At 28.0% G+C, this 17,093-nt stretch overlaps 9 protein-coding genes and 4 non-coding genes across 13 annotated transcripts; 7 read left to right on the top strand and 6 right to left on the bottom strand.

Annotated features, from left to right (window-relative positions):
* Positions 1-10: 10 nt before the first annotated feature.
* NAEGRDRAFT_76276 (uncharacterized protein) lies at positions 11-322 on the top strand (the record flags this gene model as incomplete). Its single annotated transcript, XM_002668763.1, has 1 exon — positions 11-322. The coding sequence occupies one exon, from the start codon at positions 11-13 to the stop codon at positions 320-322; it is 312 nt and encodes a 103-aa protein (XP_002668809.1).
* Positions 323-800: 478 nt separating this feature from the next.
* NAEGRDRAFT_54598 (uncharacterized protein) lies at positions 801-1,790 on the top strand (the record flags this gene model as incomplete). Its single annotated transcript, XM_002668762.1, has 1 exon — positions 801-1,790. The coding sequence occupies one exon, from the start codon at positions 801-803 to the stop codon at positions 1,788-1,790; it is 990 nt and encodes a 329-aa protein (XP_002668808.1).
* A 226-nt stretch (positions 1,791-2,016) lies between these two features.
* Positions 2,017-3,807, bottom strand: NAEGRDRAFT_82309 (leucine aminopeptidase). The gene is made up of 2 exons (XM_002668759.1): positions 3,152-3,807; positions 2,017-2,984 (listed from the first exon to the last, which is right to left on the bottom strand). The coding sequence occupies exons 1-2, from the start codon at positions 3,792-3,794 to the stop codon at positions 2,035-2,037; spliced, it is 1,593 nt and encodes a 530-aa protein (XP_002668805.1). The 5' UTR covers positions 3,795-3,807; the 3' UTR covers positions 2,017-2,034.
* A 200-nt stretch (positions 3,808-4,007) lies between these two features.
* On the top strand, positions 4,008-4,078 carry NAEGRDRAFT_t850. The gene has a single exon. It is a non-coding gene; the product is annotated as a tRNA-Gln (tRNA).
* Positions 4,079-4,125: 47 nt separating this feature from the next.
* NAEGRDRAFT_82308 (uncharacterized protein) lies at positions 4,126-6,099 on the bottom strand (the record flags this gene model as incomplete). Its single annotated transcript, XM_002668758.1, has 1 exon — positions 4,126-6,099. One exon carries the CDS (start codon positions 6,097-6,099, stop codon positions 4,126-4,128), a length of 1,974 nt encoding a protein of 657 aa, XP_002668804.1.
* A 142-nt stretch (positions 6,100-6,241) lies between these two features.
* NAEGRDRAFT_t851 lies at positions 6,242-6,322 on the top strand. The gene has a single exon. It is a non-coding gene; the product is annotated as a tRNA-Ser (tRNA).
* Positions 6,323-6,442: 120 nt separating this feature from the next.
* NAEGRDRAFT_76272 (uncharacterized protein) lies at positions 6,443-7,159 on the top strand (the record flags this gene model as incomplete). Its single annotated transcript, XM_002668761.1, has 1 exon — positions 6,443-7,159. The coding sequence occupies one exon, from the start codon at positions 6,443-6,445 to the stop codon at positions 7,157-7,159; it is 717 nt and encodes a 238-aa protein (XP_002668807.1).
* NAEGRDRAFT_t852 lies at positions 7,150-7,230 on the top strand. Its single transcript has one exon. It is a non-coding gene; the product is annotated as a tRNA-Ser (tRNA).
* An 804-nt stretch (positions 7,231-8,034) lies between these two features.
* Positions 8,035-8,107, bottom strand: NAEGRDRAFT_t849. Its single transcript has one exon. It is a non-coding gene; the product is annotated as a tRNA-Ala (tRNA).
* A 327-nt stretch (positions 8,108-8,434) lies between these two features.
* Positions 8,435-9,133, bottom strand: NAEGRDRAFT_76271 (uncharacterized protein; the record flags this gene model as incomplete). The annotated part of the gene is made up of 1 exon (XM_002668757.1): positions 8,435-9,133. One exon carries the CDS (start codon positions 9,131-9,133, stop codon positions 8,435-8,437), a length of 699 nt encoding a protein of 232 aa, XP_002668803.1.
* A 149-nt stretch (positions 9,134-9,282) lies between these two features.
* On the bottom strand, positions 9,283-11,595 carry NAEGRDRAFT_76270 (uncharacterized protein; the record flags this gene model as incomplete). The annotated part of the gene is made up of 4 exons (XM_002668756.1): positions 9,283-10,440; positions 10,573-11,112; positions 11,226-11,382; positions 11,540-11,595. The coding sequence occupies 4 exons, from the start codon at positions 11,593-11,595 to the stop codon at positions 9,283-9,285; spliced, it is 1,911 nt and encodes a 636-aa protein (XP_002668802.1).
* A 2,910-nt stretch (positions 11,596-14,505) lies between these two features.
* On the top strand, positions 14,506-14,835 carry NAEGRDRAFT_54594 (uncharacterized protein; the record flags this gene model as incomplete). Its single annotated transcript, XM_002668760.1, has 1 exon — positions 14,506-14,835. The coding sequence occupies one exon, from the start codon at positions 14,506-14,508 to the stop codon at positions 14,833-14,835; it is 330 nt and encodes a 109-aa protein (XP_002668806.1).
* A 161-nt stretch (positions 14,836-14,996) lies between these two features.
* On the bottom strand, positions 14,997-17,093 carry NAEGRDRAFT_82307 (long-chain-fatty-acid--CoA ligase). Its single transcript, XM_002668755.1, has 5 exons — positions 16,768-17,093; positions 16,337-16,660; positions 15,809-16,229; positions 15,381-15,709; positions 14,997-15,303 (listed from the first exon to the last, which is right to left on the bottom strand). The coding sequence occupies exons 1-5, from the start codon at positions 17,066-17,068 to the stop codon at positions 15,020-15,022; spliced, it is 1,659 nt and encodes a 552-aa protein (XP_002668801.1). The 5' UTR covers positions 17,069-17,093; the 3' UTR covers positions 14,997-15,019.

Here is a 17,093-nt window from a genome sequence, read left to right as displayed (position 1 = left end):
CATAAGTGAAATGAATCAATTAACATCACTTGATATACATTACAATCAAATTGGTGCAGAAGGATCCAAATACATAAGTGAAATGAAATCATTAACATCACTTGATATATATTCCAATGAAATTGGTATAGAAGGAGCCAAATACATAAGTGAAATGAATCAATTAACATCACTTGATATACATTCCAATCAAATTGGTGCAGAAGGATCCAAATACATAAGTGAAATGAATCAATTAACATCACTCGATATATATTCCAATGAAATTGGTGTAGAAGGAGCCAAATACATAAGTGAAATGAAATCAATTAACATCACTTGATATACATTCCAATGAAATTGGTGTAGAAGGATCCAAATACATAAGTGAAATGAAACAATTAACATCACTTAATATTGTTCCAATCAAATTGGTGTAGAAGGATCCAAATACATAAGTGAAATGAATCAATTAACATCACTTGATATACATTCCAATGAAATTGGTGTAGAAGGATCCAAATACATAAGTGAAATGAAACAATTAACATCACTTAATATTGGTTACAATCAAATTGGTGTAGAAGGATCCAAATACATAAGTGAAATGAAACATTAACATCACTCGATATATATTCCAATGAAATTGGTATAGAAGGAGCCAAATACATAAGTGAAATGAATCAATTAACATCACTTGATATACATTCCAATCAAATTGGTGCAGAAGGATCCAAATACATAAGTGAAATGAATCATTAACATCACTCGATATATATTCCAATGAAATTGGTATAGAAGGAGCCAAATACATAAGTGAAATGAATCAATTAACTTCACTTGATATGCATTCCAATGAAATTGGTGTAGAAGGATCCAAATACATAAGTGAAATGAAACAATTAACATCACTTGATATATATTCCAATGAAATTGGTGTAGAAGGAGCCAAATACATAAGTGAAATGAAATCATTAACATCACTTGATATACATTCCAATGAAATCGGTGTAGAAGGATCCAAATACATAAGTGAAATGAAACAATTAACATCACTTAATATTGGTTACAATCAAATTGGTGTAGAAGGATCCAAATACATAAGTGAAATGAATCAATTAACATCACTTGATATACATTCCAATGAAATTGGTGTAGAAGGATCCAAATACATAAGTGAAATGAAACAATTAACATCACTTAATATTGGTTACAATCAAATTAGTGTAGAAGGAGCCAAATACATAAGTGGAATGAAATCATTAACATCACTTTATATTGGTTACAATCAAATTGGTGTAGAAGGATCCAAATACATAAGTGAAATGAAACAATTAACATCACTTAATATTGGTCACAATGAAATTGGTGAAGAAGGAGCCAAATACATAAGTGGAATGAAATCATTAACATCACTTAATATTGGTTACAATCAAATTGGTGTAGAAGGATCCAAATACATAAGTGAAATGAAACAATTAACATCACTTAATATTGGTCACAATGAAATTAGTGTAGAAGGATCCAAATACATAAGTGGAATGAAATCATTAACATCACTTAATATTGGTTACAATCAAATTGGTGTAGAAGGATCCAAATACATAAGTGAAATGAAACAATTAACATCACTTAATATTGGTTACAATGAAATTGGTGTAGAAGGAGCCAAATACATAAGTGGAATGAAATCATTAACATCACTTAATATTGGTTACAATCAAATTGGTGTAGAAGGATCCAAATACATAAGTGAAATGAAACAATTAACATCACTTAATATTGGTCACAATGAAATTGGTGAAGAATAAAACGTGAAACTTTATTAATGTCTCTTATATCAATACCAAACGTTATTTATTGAACAATTCTATGTGAGTGAACATAAATTAAATTCTCAACCATTCTCCAAAATATTCCCAATCGCCAACATTTGAATTTCAAATACATGGATTCAACAAAAGTCTTGTGGAATTGTTGTAGTAGGCAGCATAGTAAGTGAAATTGAGCTTGGAGGTTTATTCATAAGACATCAATAAGAGGAAATCAAATAATTTATTTTGAGAGTTGTTGCATATATTCAACAATGGCACGAGTTGGTCTACCAGTGTATCCTGCCTTAGTGTGAGTAACAGCAGCAATATCCAAGTGAGCCCACTTCTTAACCTTTGAGAAATCAACAAATTCACTCAAGAAAGTAGCAGCAGTACAACTACCACCTGGTCTACCTCCAATATTGTTGTAATCAGAAACATCTGACTTCATTTGACCCAAATATTCATCTCTGAAAATTGGCATTCTCCACAAGTAATCATTTGTTTGATAAGAGGCCTTTTCCAAACCAGCAAATAATTCATGAGAATTAGTGTAAACAGCAGCAGTAACATGAGAAAGGGCAATAATAACAGCACCTGTCAAAGTTGCCATATCCAACAAAACTTCTGGTTGCTTTTCACTCAAATAACACAAACCATCAGCCAAAATTAATCTACCTTCAGCATCAGTGTTATCAACTTCAATAGTCTTTCCATTCATAGCAATGACAACATCACCTGGCTTGGTAGCATCTGGACCTGGCATATTTTCACACAACATGGCAACAGTGATAATATTCAATGGCAATTCCAATTCCAAAGCAGCAACAGCAGCACCAAAAGCAGCAGATGAACCACCACAATCTCCCTTCATTTCCTTCATACCTTCACCTGGCTTTAATGAAATACCACCAGAATCGAAAGTAATACCCTTACCAAGAATAGCCAAATCGTATTCATCAGCCTTCTTTTGAGAATTGTTAGTATAGACAACTTCCAAAACTCTAGCTGGAGCACTAGTACCAGCAGTAACGGAGAGGAATGATCCCATACCCTTTGATTTAGCCCATTCTTCATCGTAGACATTAATCTTACTCTTGGCAGAGAGGAATTCTTGACTGACGAACAATGAATACTTTTCAATCTTCAATTTAAGTAAATCACAATATTTGATTGGTGTACAATAGTTAGCTAAATAGTATGACAATGATATGACATTCCGAATATTGTTGTGTGTAGATACAGATGTTAACAATTAATTATAAAATTATAATATTATTATTATTATGATCAAAAGTAGTATATAATAGATAATAAATGAATCCTGTTAATAATACTTGATATCAAATTAAACTTACCTGGAAGTTCCAAAATATATCTACTGAACAATTGAGAGCTACCAGTAATAATACCAGTCTTGAATTGCTTTTGATCATTTTCAGTGGCCGATGGGAGAGCCTTGAATGAATTCAACAATAAACCATCACGACCAAAGATTGGAGCCAAAAACTTATCAAAGTCCAAATCAAATTTCCAAGTAGCCAAAGCAGCACCTTCAGCAACAGCTTGTGAATGACCATTGAAATCATCAAAGTAAATAACGAATTTTTCATCCTTCTTATCCTTCTTGATGGATTCAACAAGAGTTGTTACTTGATTTCTAATAGATTGGTTGAGAGTAACAAATTCATGTCTATCAGCAACAGCTTGTTGACTATATTGTGATGAGAGTTCAAAAACACTTGAATTTTCTGTAGGCTTCTTTTCCTTTTGAGCAACACCAACAAAAACAATCTTTTCAATAGTATTTCTGAGAGTGAAACTAGTCTCAAAAACATCATCAACATTCAACAAGGACAATTCAACACTACGATCAGTGCCAACCCATGAATTGTTCTTTAAGAATTTGTTGTCTTGGAATTTAGAGGTAAAAATAGTTTGAGCAGTGGTTGAGAGTTTACCATCAGTGCCAAAAACACCGACAACAAGGATTGAAGACATGTTGTTTCTTTTTTTCAGGAGTTGTGTATTTGCTGGAAATGCATTGTTGTCCAACAAGATTCTCAATATCAAAAGACCTAATATGAAACTTTGAAACGTGATCTGGCCACAGATCGATGGAATGCGAATAGATAATAGTAGCGAATAGAGCTTAACAAGAAAATGATAAAAGAATATTAAATATGAATGTTAAAATTTCAAAATGAATGTGCTCGTCTCGTGGTGTAATGGTAGCATAGTGGACTTTGAATCCATTGACGGAGGTTCGATTCCTCCCGAGACGGTAAACGTGGCGAGCCATGAAATTTTTATTACATAGCACTTTTAGAACTTAGTACAGTATTTTCATATTTGGGCTCTTAATCAATTCCTTTAAGGTGATGTATTTGATTACGTATCTGTAGGCTTGTTCCTTTTTCTTTTGCTCCATATAATCTACATAAATATGTTGCTTGACATCACGAGAAGCTCCATTATGATCGAGAAGGAGAGGAATTACAACTCTATCATCTCCACAAATTTCCACAAATCCATCTAAATTACCAATATGATCTCTATCCCTTCTAGTAAGAATGTGATTCACAATTGGGTGCATTTTAAATTCTTTAGGTTTCTTATGTGGCGTAAATTTGGATGGAAAATTATGGACTGCATTCTGAATATCTTCAGTCCATTTGAATATTGACGGATTTATCGAGGTTACAACCATTGAACAATCTGATGGAGTCAATTGATAATCTTCGAAAAAGATTTTAGTAACCTCAATGTTATGACTTTGTCCAATCATTCCAGAGTGGAAATAGGCATGTTTAAGGAACATCTTGATTTGATCCTTTGTAAAAAATTGAGAATAGAGTTTGAAAAAGTATCGTAACCTAATTCTCAACATTTCTAAATTATTTCCTAATCGTAAAATTTCATTAAATGGTTCAGTTGATTTTTGGAAATCTTTGATTAATTGCCTCATATCCTTTCCATCAGTTTCGTAATGTTTAAGTATAATAGGAAGTACCTCCTCAAATTCAAACTGAAAATCATCATTGGAAATAAAAAACTTCAAATTGCAAACTTTGCTGTACGTTATTTTTGATTGTTTGTAAAATTCTAAAATGGTTATTCTATTAATGGCACGTGATAGTATTTTATCAAGCATAACAGGATCACAATGGAAATTTTGTAAAATGTATCCAATTAATTGATAAAAATCTGTACTTCCTACTAGATCAATTAGTTCAGTTTGAGTATAGATTATTTTGAGGTCTTTTGCCTGTTTGTCAAAACCTTTTGAAACAATACTTGGAGCAATTTCTTGTTTCACTCTCTCAATATATTTCAATTTAATTCTAGCCGTTTCATACGGATCAAACAACATGAATGAAAATAATTCGCTTCCCTTTTCATACTTGGCAGTAAAATTCGAAGCAATTGAAGTTTGAAAATATTTCTTCAATATTTTCAATAATAATTCAAATACTTTTTCTCGGTATGATTCATCTTCTATTTCTGAAAGTGTCAATAATAATATCAAAGTTGCTACCTTTCTAATAAAATATTGTTTAGAATAAATATTATTATCTAGAAACAATTGTAATAGATCCAATCCTTTCTGTTGTTCAATACTTTTAGTGTATGAAAGTAAATAGGTCCAATATACGTCATAACTTGTATCAGTTTTTGAATTAATTAAATCTTGATTAATTTCATATTCATCCTTAAAAAAGAATTGATATTGTTGATAATAATCAAATACTTTTGAATGTGTCAACATTGATAATTTTTCCTTTTCAAATTTAGTCTTTACATATCCCTTAATATTCGAATTTAAATTTAGAAATGTTTTTCTAATTAAACTAAAATCTTCAATTTTTTCATTATGTTCTCTCATTTCAATAATTACAAGAAAATCAGCAACTTTTTTAAAAATCTTCTTTAAAACTGGTTGATGTTTCATTAAATGGTGCATTCCTTTCCTATTACAAAAGAATTTACAATAAAATTGAAAATAATTCAAGCCTTGAATAGAAAACAATTGATGACCAGTAGTAATTGACTTTGATTGATCCAAAGTTGAGGATGAAGATGATGTTGGTGATGGCAATTCCGTATTAGAATCACCTCCAATATTTTCCTTTTCTTTACAAATCATAAAAAACAAGCCTGCTAATTGTCTTAACCAAAATTCAGGATTTTCCTCCGTTGCTTCTTTCCAATGTCGATTTAATGAAAATATGTTTTTATATTCACCCGATGGAATGATCATAAAATCCATTAAGTATAAAATTGTGTCTGTAGGAAGTGAGTTCATTTTTTTTTGTAAAAACTTAACTGGGAGGGTTTCCTTTCATTATCATCTTGAAACAATTGAGAATAGATTCAAAATTAGAATTGATTGGTGAACCAAGGTTCTTAATACAAACTTTATATATTAATTCTTTAATCTAATCGTAGCAGACTTGGCCGAGTGGTTAAGGCGACAGACTTGAAATCTGTTGGGGAAACCTTCGTAGGTTCGAATCCTGCAGTCTGCGTGTGAATTTTTGATTTTATGCTTTGTTTTTTATTCTAATTATGAAGTCTGAACCTTTGTTACCTTTTTAGCCTTTGGTTAAAGGCCAAAGTTCATCGTTTATTAATAAAAAACAAAAAAAATGTCAGAACAACCAGTAGCTTCTTCCTATGCAAATTTATCTATGGAAGAATTTATTACCACTGAATTTATTAATGTCAATCCGGAAGATATAGAATATGTATTTGGAGTACATGATTTTCCTAATAATGATGATGAATATTGGATGGCAAAGGCTTTAGAACATTCACCTACAACCTATCGATTCTTATCCGATCGTTTGAAAAAGAAAAAGGAATTCATTGAGAAGGCCATCATTGATTGGGATTCGAAGGCTGAGGAGGTTGTCAAATATTTTGATTCAGATTTGTTGGGTGATCGTTCTATCATGACAATGGCTGTCCGTGAGACTACTAATTGTTTCCAATATGCTTCTGAAGAGTTGAGAGACTCAAAATCGTTTGTTATGGATACAATAGATTCATGTAGAATGAATGGTGATTCAAGTTTTATGTACTACATATCTGACAAGTTGAAGGATGATGAAGATGTTATTATGGCAGGAATTAAACAATTTTCATCTGCTTTTGGTTATGCATCCAATAGATTGCGTAATAATTTGAATTTTGCAATGGATGCTCTCACAATAGATAATTACTATCATGGAAGAAAGGAAATTGGAAACTATATGACTTCAAATATAAGGAAGCAAATGGATTTCTTTTGGATGATTAGCTCAATACAACCTCTAAATAATCTCTGTAGCAATATTTATGGCATTGATGTGAAGCGGTCTTGACCGAGTGGTTAAGGTGATTGACTAGAAATCAATTGGGGCGACCCGCACAGGTTCGAATCCTGTAGACCGCGAATTTTTACATATAACTTTAGATTTGAAATTCAACGAATAAAAGTGGAATATCTCAAACTTTCTCTATAAAATAATTTCATACTCTCTATCTCCTTCTTGAATTCCATAGTTTTTGTGGTTTTCCAATTGGTCATTCAGGTCTGTTTAATTTTGATGGAAAGTTGAGTTGAACTGTTCTGCTGATTCAAACATAAATGTTATTATCGAAACAGTTTTGATATGAGTTTCGTTGCGAACAAAGGAATTATTCAACTTGTTCTTTTCTGTACACAAATCAAAGCAATAGCAATCTTTCTGGTGTATTGTTGTTTCGTATTTCTTTTGATGTTAAATTCCACAGTGGTGATTATCATCAGATAAGGAGTCCATCCAAAGAAACAACTCAAGAATGGTTGCAAGCAAGTGACTTCATTTCCATGTCATTTATCATTAAAAAGGAGGAAGTATTTTTCAATTCAGTTAAATTTGTAAATAACAAATCCAAACTCGAATTTTGAACCTATCTCATTATCAGGGTTACTCCTATTATTAAGTTATAACCTTTGTATCGAATTACAAAGGTTACAATTCATTTTATTAATTCGAAACATTTATATTCTAATTCTAGCATTCAAAGATTATTTGCTATTGTTAATATTATAATCCTTAAAAACAACATATTCTCCCATGCCGGGAATTGAACCCGGACCTCCTGGGTGAAAGCCAGGTATCCTACACGGGAATACATTAAGGTGTTATAAGGGAATAAATTATAGTAAGAGTTTATATCAACTAGATTTTTATATGTACAAAATTGTGCAAAATGGAGTCATAGGGAATCGAACCCTAGACCTTCTGCATGCAAAGCAGACGCTCTACCAACTGAGCTATAACCCCTTCATGATTTAAGGTAAAAATACTAAGCAGATACTGGGGCCTTGGTGAATTTTCATAATTTTATCAACAGAAGGATATATAAGAATGGATATTTTATTTATTTAACTTATTGGATTAAATAGTTAGTTTCTTTGGACTGCATTTTCGAATAAGGGAACTTGGTCTATGTTTGATCTCCACCACTCAATTTTATTAGGTAATTGAACAAGATTGGTTCCAACTCTGTTAATTCTTAGTTGTTGGAAAGCTAGCTTCAAAAAATCTTCTTCTCTCATTCGTGGCCTTGATTAGCTATTAAATAAGGTATTGCTAAAATAAGTTTATTATTTAAGGATTACTATTAATGGAATATTTTGTTCTCAAAATATCAATTCCATTGGAGGGCAATATTTCATATATAGGTGTTAATTGATAATAAACAATTTCTTCAATAAAATCATTTAAATCACATTCATTTAAACTTGCTATTTTACATTTAATATCAATTCCTCTCAAATAATTTAAAATTAAATGAAATTGTTCATTTGGTCTATCAATAAAGAATGAATTATCATCATCTTCAACGGTTGGATTGAAATGATCATTAAAATAACCAGTAAAGAATGTATCTTTAACACTTGTTAATGTTGATAAAGTTGTTACAAATATTTTACCACCGATATCTAATTTAACTTTTTGATTTTTTCCTAATTTAGTTTCAATTGTTGTGGTGATTGATAATTTCTTTTCTAAACAATTAAAATATTCTTCATGTTCTTTTACAATAGTTTCTCTTTCATTAAGGTGTAATTCTCTCTCTTTCAATAATTTCTCCTTTTTAGTTAATTTCCTTTCAGTGAGATCTAATTTTTGTGATTTAAGTTTATAAGTATTTAGGATTAATTCAAATTCTAGTGAAATTTGATCAAATTGACTTTTAGATTTTTCAAATAAAGATTCAAAATTTGAAGATGATGAAGAGGTTAATGATGAGTCTGGTGATGATAAAGATGAAAATAATGATTTGGTTGATGTAGTCTTTACCATTTTTTTCTTCTCTAAAATCAAATTAACAAATTTCTATTGTTACCAATTCATCCTTTAAAGTTAATATTCTTAATATGGTATATGAATTCAATCTACTCTAACAAGTTAAATTCAATTTCAATTCGAATAAATAAATATAAAAAAATAATTTAATCCTTTACGACAATTGGTACATATTTTGGAGTCCACATTCTTGTTGATACATATTTATCCATTTCAATATCAGAATCAATAAATTCCTTTGGTAAATGTTTAAGTTTCTTTGCATTACCTTCATAATATGCTTGTCTCATTACACCAATTGCAACCTTCTTACTAACTTCTCTAATATCTTCAACATGTGGATAAATTTCCTTTCTCTTCAATGCTTCATCTGAAACAGTTGCAGCAAGTGATTTAGAAGCAGCATAAAACATATTATCTGATATAGTATTACATCCTGATAAAACAGCAGCTAAACCAACACCTGGATAAGCAAACATATTATTTGCTTGTGATGTTTGAATAACTTGTCCATTAGGTAATGGTACAGGATTAAATGGTGATCCACTTGCAAAAATAGCATTTCCATCTGTTATTTTAAATACTGATTCAGCTGTACATTCTGCCTTAGATGTTGGATTTGAAAGTGGGAATACAATTGGTGTCTTTCCCTTTCTCTTACATGCTGAATTAAAATATGTTAATACTTCTTCACAGAATAATCCAGGTTGACTTGACATTCCTAATAAAATATCTGGTTCAGCTTGTTTTACAACATCAAGTAGTGATGATCCTTCTTTCATATCATTTCTAGCATAAGCAAACATTTTTGCAGTATCAGATAATGTTGATCCCATTTCATTTAATCTTTCACTTGTTAATAAACCATCTTTATCAACAATATAAAAATTCTTCAATGCTTCTTCTTCAGTTAAACCTTCTCTTTTCATTGCTTCTTTCAAACCAGAAACAACACCCATTCCAGCAGCACCTGAACCAACAATTAAAATCTTTTGTTTTGTTATATCTGAAAATGATTGACCAGTAGCTCTTAAACAATTTAAAACACCTGATAGAATAACACTTGCAGTTCCTTGAATATCATCATTGAAACATAAAATTCTATCACGATATTTTTGTAAGAGTGCATCTGCTTTATCACTTGAAAAATCTTCCCATTGAATTAATACATTTGGCCATCTTGAAACTATGGCATCTACCCATTCCTCAACTAGTTCATAATATTCAGGTCCTGTTAATCTCTTTTGTCTCAATCCTAAATATAATGGATCATTAAATAACTTTTCATTATTTGTACCAACATCCTATATTTTCATATATATTTGATTTCATATTATGTTTGATTTCATATATTTGATTTCATATATTAATAGATTCATTAAGGTTAAATAATAAGAATATTAAATATATACATGTATATAAATCATTAAACATACCAATAAAACAGGTAAAACTCTTCCTGGATTAATACCACCTGCAGCAACGTATAAAGATAATTTACCAATTGGAATACCATCACCATTAGCACCCAAATCACCTAAACCTAAAATTCTACCACCATCAGTTACAACTATAACATCAACTTCTTCAACTGGCCAATTATAAACCATTGATTTCATTTCACCTTTATCTAAAGTTGAAAAGAACATTCCTCTTGGTTTACGGAAAATATGTGAAAAGTTTTCACAAGCCTTTCCAACAGTTGGTGTATAAATAATTGGAGCTAATTCCTTAATATTATTTACAATAAAATAGTAAAATAAAGTCTCATTACGATCATGTAATTGTGTACAAAATTGATACTTTTCAATATCTGTTTGAATGGTACTAAATCTTTCTTTTAATCTCATTAATTGAGTATCTATATTTGAAACTGTTGGTGGAATTAACCCTCTAATACCTAATCTATCACGTTCTGTTTTACTAAATGATGTTCCCTTATTTAATAATCCATTATTCATTACATCAATACCACTCTTAATTGATAAAAATAATATATACAATAATAATATGATTGTATGATGATGAATAGTAAGATACATTATGATGATTGTAAGATGAATATTTTTAGAGAGAATATTAAACATACTTCATTAGTAAATATAACATCTTTAGAAAATGAATGATGAGATTGATAATCGGAATAAGAACAATGTTGAGTATTATTAATACAATTTCTAAGGGGGTTGGATGATGAATAACCCTTCTTAATTTTCTTAATATTTGAACCAATCTTTTGCATTTTTCTTTTTAATAAAAACAACAATCAAGTTTCAAAATAGAAATATGTAGTTTAGCAAAGTTTCATCAATAATCATGATCATAAGCAAATAATAATTCCGAATCACCACCCACACAAAAACAGTAAATATTCAATAAATAAACATGATAATGCACACTTACTCTTTTTTTTGTGTTGTTGATCTCCACTTGCATGATGGTGGTGAAGGCTTGGACATTTTTGAAACTCTTTTAAGGGAGAAAAATAGCGGACAAAATAGACGGGAACATTTATGGAAATTATTAGAGAAATGTTTCATCTAGCATCATACAAAGGCCTTGATGAAGGCTATTTGTGATACTTGTAATAGATGAAATATTAAATGTTGGGAACTTTTGTAGTAATATTGAGGTAAAAAAGGTACTACTATGGTTGAGGTACTTTTATGACTCTATTTCTATGGTTGTATTACATTGATTGTAAACATTAAATTGTTTTATTGTTTCAAGACTTTATCGGAATAAAAAGTGTATATATTAAATATTCATTATATTGATGTAAAGAGAGTATTATTTTGGTAAAATTACAATAAATATTTTTTAAATAATTTAATAAACCAATTATTACTATTTTTACAATAATTATTCAATGATAATTTAATAGAATGATATAATAATTTAATTTTACCATATGCATTTAAACATATATTTATAAATAAATAAATATATTGTAAAACATGTAACAATTCAAAAATTCCAAATAAATTATAAATTGATTCTCTTTCTCTAATAATAGGTGGTTTAAAAAAATCACTATCCATTAAATATTCAAATAATTGTAAAAATGGAATAATAGCACTAATTGGGATAAATAAAAATGATATTGATATTGCTAAATATAGAAAATAATCAAATATTCTATAAATAAATGAACCAGATTTAAAATATTCAGAATTATAATAATCAATTGTATGTCTAAACCAAGAATATGTATCAGATTCAAATTTAATTTTAAAATAATAAATTAATAAAAATAAATAAATAAAATCTAAAATTGTAAATCCAATTAATTTAAAATAAATATTTTTAGTAAATGTTGGAATTATTCTAAATGGATTATTTAATATATTTATAGTAGCAGGATATGAATTTAATTTATAACAATAATAAATTTTGTTAAATTTATCTAATCTATTTACTTTAAAGGAAATATTTCTATTTGGATAAATAAATTCTTGATTAATAATATGATCATATTTAATTAATGCCTTTTCTACATTATTTGAAATTTCATTACTTTGATAAATTAAATATAAAATATTTTTTAAAGTTTTATGAAATGTTCCATTTTTAGGAATTCTTTCAATATTAGCAATTGCAATAGTAATATCAATTGGATTTAATTCTTGATTAATAATAATTTTTTCAATATTAAATAAATTAATATTATTATTATCATATTTATAACCATGACATTTTAAAATTAAATTTTCATTTAAATTATTTTCAATATTATTTAAAATATTTTCATTAATTTTATATTTTTCAAAAAAATATTTAAAATGATTAGATTTAATATTAATAATAAATTCATAATTATTTACATTATTTTTATCCTGATCTAATAAAATTAAATAATTAAATTTTAAATATATTTTTAGTAATTGTTTCCAATATTGTCTTGAAGGTATTTTAAAATTAATTTCTCTAATTATTTTAAATTCATTATCAAATAATAATGGTTCAATATATTTAATTTCTTTTAAATGATTAATAATTGAATTAATTATCATTTTAGGATACCATTCAAATGTTATATAATTATATTTATTATTATTATTAATATTATTATTAATATTATTATTATTATTAGTATTAAAATAATAATAATAAAATATAGTATTAATTTGTGATAATCTAAATATATCACATGGTGAAATATATTTACATATTTCATACCAATCATTGGATGATAATTTCATTAGTGATGATAATGATTCATCATTATTTAAATTATTACATTCTAATGATTGTAATTGATTATTAACATCATTGATTTTTGGCATTTTTTTTTATTCTAATCTCCGATCATTCAATTACAACAGCCTCAAACATTCAGTTAGATGAAATTGAATGAGTCAACCGATTATCATAATCCATTATTTTGATGGAGGGAAAATGTAATATTAGTTTATTGTTAACACCAATAATTAAATTTGTCAAGTTTTTTGAACCTTGAATTGTTTAAAGATTGGCTTGCTTTCAATTTCATAAATGAAACTTGTAGAAGTCAATTCTTTAGCAAATATTCAACAATTTGAAGGGAGTAGGTTTCCTTGTTCTTTTTCTTAATAAAAAGATGTCTTGGATCAAATTGAATAGTGTTCTTTTTACATAACTCATTGACTGCGTCTTTGATCGGGGAAATTACAGGTTGCCATTGGGTTTCCTTTCTTTCTAATGATAGGTTCAAAACCATTCTCAATAAATTGATTAAATGATGTTTTAGTGTCAGTTTCAATTCTTAATTTATACATCTTTTCTTTTGGATTGAATATAAGGCTCATTTGGTGGATCTTGTACTTCTTTTGAAGAATAGTAAAACTGATGTGTGTTTTGATTTTAACAAGGGATGCATCTTCTTTGGTAGTTAAGGCATTTGTGATGGTAAAGAGAATTGGAGAGGCAAAGTACTTGTGCTTGGAACTAGAGTTTAGATATTGGATTAGCTGTTGTTGGAGTTCTGAATTTGACACAATAAGGTTGAGTGTATTTTTCTTATTGTCAGGAATATACCAGTGATCAATTACTGTATCGAAATCATCTAGAAGAGATTTAATTGTTGTGGTTGTTTAGGTTGAAAAGGAGTTTCTAATTGAGGTTTGAGATTGAGATTGAAGGTTCTGAATATTTGATGAACATGTAGGTTCTGATTGAATCTTAGTCAATGACAGAAGAGAAGTGAGTTGACTTGATCTTGCAGTGCCTTGATGAGAGTTGCTTGATGATTGAGTTGTTTGATGGTGAGTTGTTAACGTGCTTTACAAGGGTATTGAGTTGTTTTAAAGTTGGAAATTTTTGAAAGGTAAATCTTAAAATGAATAATTCTAAGAGTAATTTGGATTTCAGATTTGGAATTACAAAAAAAAATGGCACAACCTGTTGAACAAGAGGATGAATTTGATTACGAACAGTATCATCAAGAAAAGATCAAACAACAACAAATTGTGAGAGCAATTTTACGAGATGTTCAGAAAGAATTACCCAAAATACAAAAAACTGGGGAAATAGGTTCGGTAGAGGGGATGGAAAATCCGCCATCCAAATCCCACGCGGCTCCTCCGCCAAACAGGATCCACAACATCACACGGTATTTTGGCTTTGCGGATGGATCCAACAATCCATCTGCAAAGCGTGGGATTTGGATCGAGGATTTTCCATCCCCTCGTTCGGTATTACAAAGAGTGAAGTTGATTTAATCGAAGAAATCGCCAAAAAGCATAAATCAAAAATGAAAACACAATGAAATCAAGTCACTTTTAATCTAATAAGTTTTGATTTTAATCAAAATTTCCAAATTCAAATCTATCCAAATTATTCCAAAAGTAAGAACTCCATTATTTGAAATTCTGTAAAATAAAGTATAAAATATTATTTAATTTATTATTGAATATTCTTTAATTTTTCCAATTCTCTTTGTTTTAAAATTCTTCTTAATATTTTACCAGCAGTTGATTTTGGAATTTCCTGAATAAATTCAACCAATCTAATCTTCTTTTGTGGAGTTACAAATTGGGAAACAAATTCCATAACTTCCTCTTCTGTCATGATTTCATTTGGACGAAGAACAACAAAGGCTTTTGGTAATTCACCTGCTTCTTCATCTGGTACTCCAATAACTGCTGAATCAAGAATCTTTGGATGTTTACATAATATACCTTCCAATTCTATTATTATTATTTTTAAATATATTATTGTAATATATTATTAAATATTATTAGTATAAAATAAACAATGTACATACGACATGGTGGTACTTGAATACCCTTATATTTGATTAATTCTTTCAAACGATCAACAATGAAAATGAAACCATCTTGATCAATATAACCCAAATCACCAGTATGTAAATAACCATCAATTAAAGTTGATTTAGTTGCTTGTTCATTATTTAAATAACCTTTCATTATTTGTGGTCCTGAAAAACATAATTCACCAACTTGTCCATATTCAGTAATTTCATTACCTGTTTCTGTATCAATAATTTTTAATTTGGTATTATTAACTAATAATCCAGATGATCCATCTTTAATTAAATCACTTGTATCTCCACATACTGATACAACAGGTGAACTATAAAATATTAAATTAAATATTATTAAATATAATTAAAATTAAATATTAAATAATAAAATTAAATAATAAATAAAAAAATTAAATAATAAAAATTACCTTTCAGTCATACCATAACCTTGTTTAACAATAACACCTAATCTATTAGAAAGTAATTGTGAAACATCAGAAGATAAAGGAGCAGCACCACTTAAACAATATTTCATAGATGTTAAATTATATTTATCTATAATTGGATGTTTTGCTAATGCTAAAATAATTGGAGGTGCTAAATGTGTTCTAGTCACTTGATAATTTTGAACTATTTTTAAAAATGTTTCCAAATCAAATCTAGCCATTGTAATTGCCTTACTACCTTCATATAAAGCTAAATTACATAAAACTGTCATTCCATATATATGGAAAAATGGTAATAATGCTACAATTACATCATTTTTAGTTAATTTTTCATATTTAGCTCCAATTTGAAGTACATTACTAATTAAATTATAATGTGTTAAACAAACTCCTTTAGATAATCCTATTTATATTATTAAATATTATAAATAAATAAATTATTTAATATTTAAATTACAAATATATTAAATAAATATTAAAAATATTAAAATAAATAAATTAAAAACATACCAGTTGTACCAGATGAATAAGGTAAAGCAATTAAATCTTCTAATGGATTAATATCAATTTTTCTCATTTCAACATTTTGTTTTGCTAATAAAATTTTAGCATCAATTAATTTAATTAAATCATTTTCATTTAATAAATTATTAAATTGATCAGATGGTTGATAATTTAATACAAATATATTTTTAACATTAGTTCCTTTACAGGCTAAAATTGTTTTTTCTAAAAATGTTTGTAATGTAAACATCATACAAGCATTAGAATCTTTTAATTGATTATTAATTTCTTCAACACTATATAATGGATTTAATGTTGTAATAATACCACCTATTATATTAAATATTAAATATAATATTAAATTAAAAAAAATATAAAATAAAAATATAAAATTAATAAATTAATAAAATTAATAAAATAAATGTATAAAAACATACCAGTATAACCAATACCATGAAATATACATGGAAATAAAGGTATATTTGGTAAAATCATAGCAATAACATTTCCTTTTTTAATATTAAATTGATCTATTAAATTATTACCAATAGTTAACATGTTATCAGCCATTTGATTATATGTTAATGTACAATTAGGTAAATTTGGATCAGGTGAAGTACCATCAATCATGGCAATATTATCACCATGTTCTCTACATTTTTCAATTATAAATTCTGCCAATGATAATTTACTATTTAATTCAATTGTAGGTAAATCTATTCTTGCTTCAAATACCATTTTTATATATAACTATAGATAGTCT

Source organism: Naegleria gruberi (genome assembly GCF_000004985.1).
Source record: "Naegleria gruberi genomic scaffold NAEGRscaffold_106, whole genome shotgun sequence".
Taxonomy (NCBI): Eukaryota; Heterolobosea; class Eutetramitea; order Acrasida; family Naegleriidae; genus Naegleria; species Naegleria gruberi.
This window is presented reverse-complemented; position numbering and strand designations above follow the sequence as displayed.

Coding starts and splice junctions, on each gene's coding strand:
- NAEGRDRAFT_82309 (XM_002668759.1), bottom strand. CDS start 3,794: ATGTCTTCAATCCTTGTTGTCGGTGTTTTTGGCACTGATGGTAAACTC. Junction 2,985..3,151: donor ATATATTTTGGAACTTCCAG/GTAAGTTTAATT, acceptor CATACTATTTAG/CTAACTATTGTACACCAATC.
- NAEGRDRAFT_82307 (XM_002668755.1), bottom strand. CDS start 17,068: ATGGTATTTGAAGCAAGAATAGATTTACCTACAATTGAATTAAATAGT. Junction 16,230..16,336: donor TTATTCATCTGGTACAACTG/GTATGTTTTTAA, acceptor TAATATAAATAG/GATTATCTAAAGGAGTTTGT. Junction 15,710..15,808: donor GGTTATGGTATGACTGAAAG/GTAATTTTTATT, acceptor AATATTTTATAG/TTCACCTGTTGTATCAGTAT.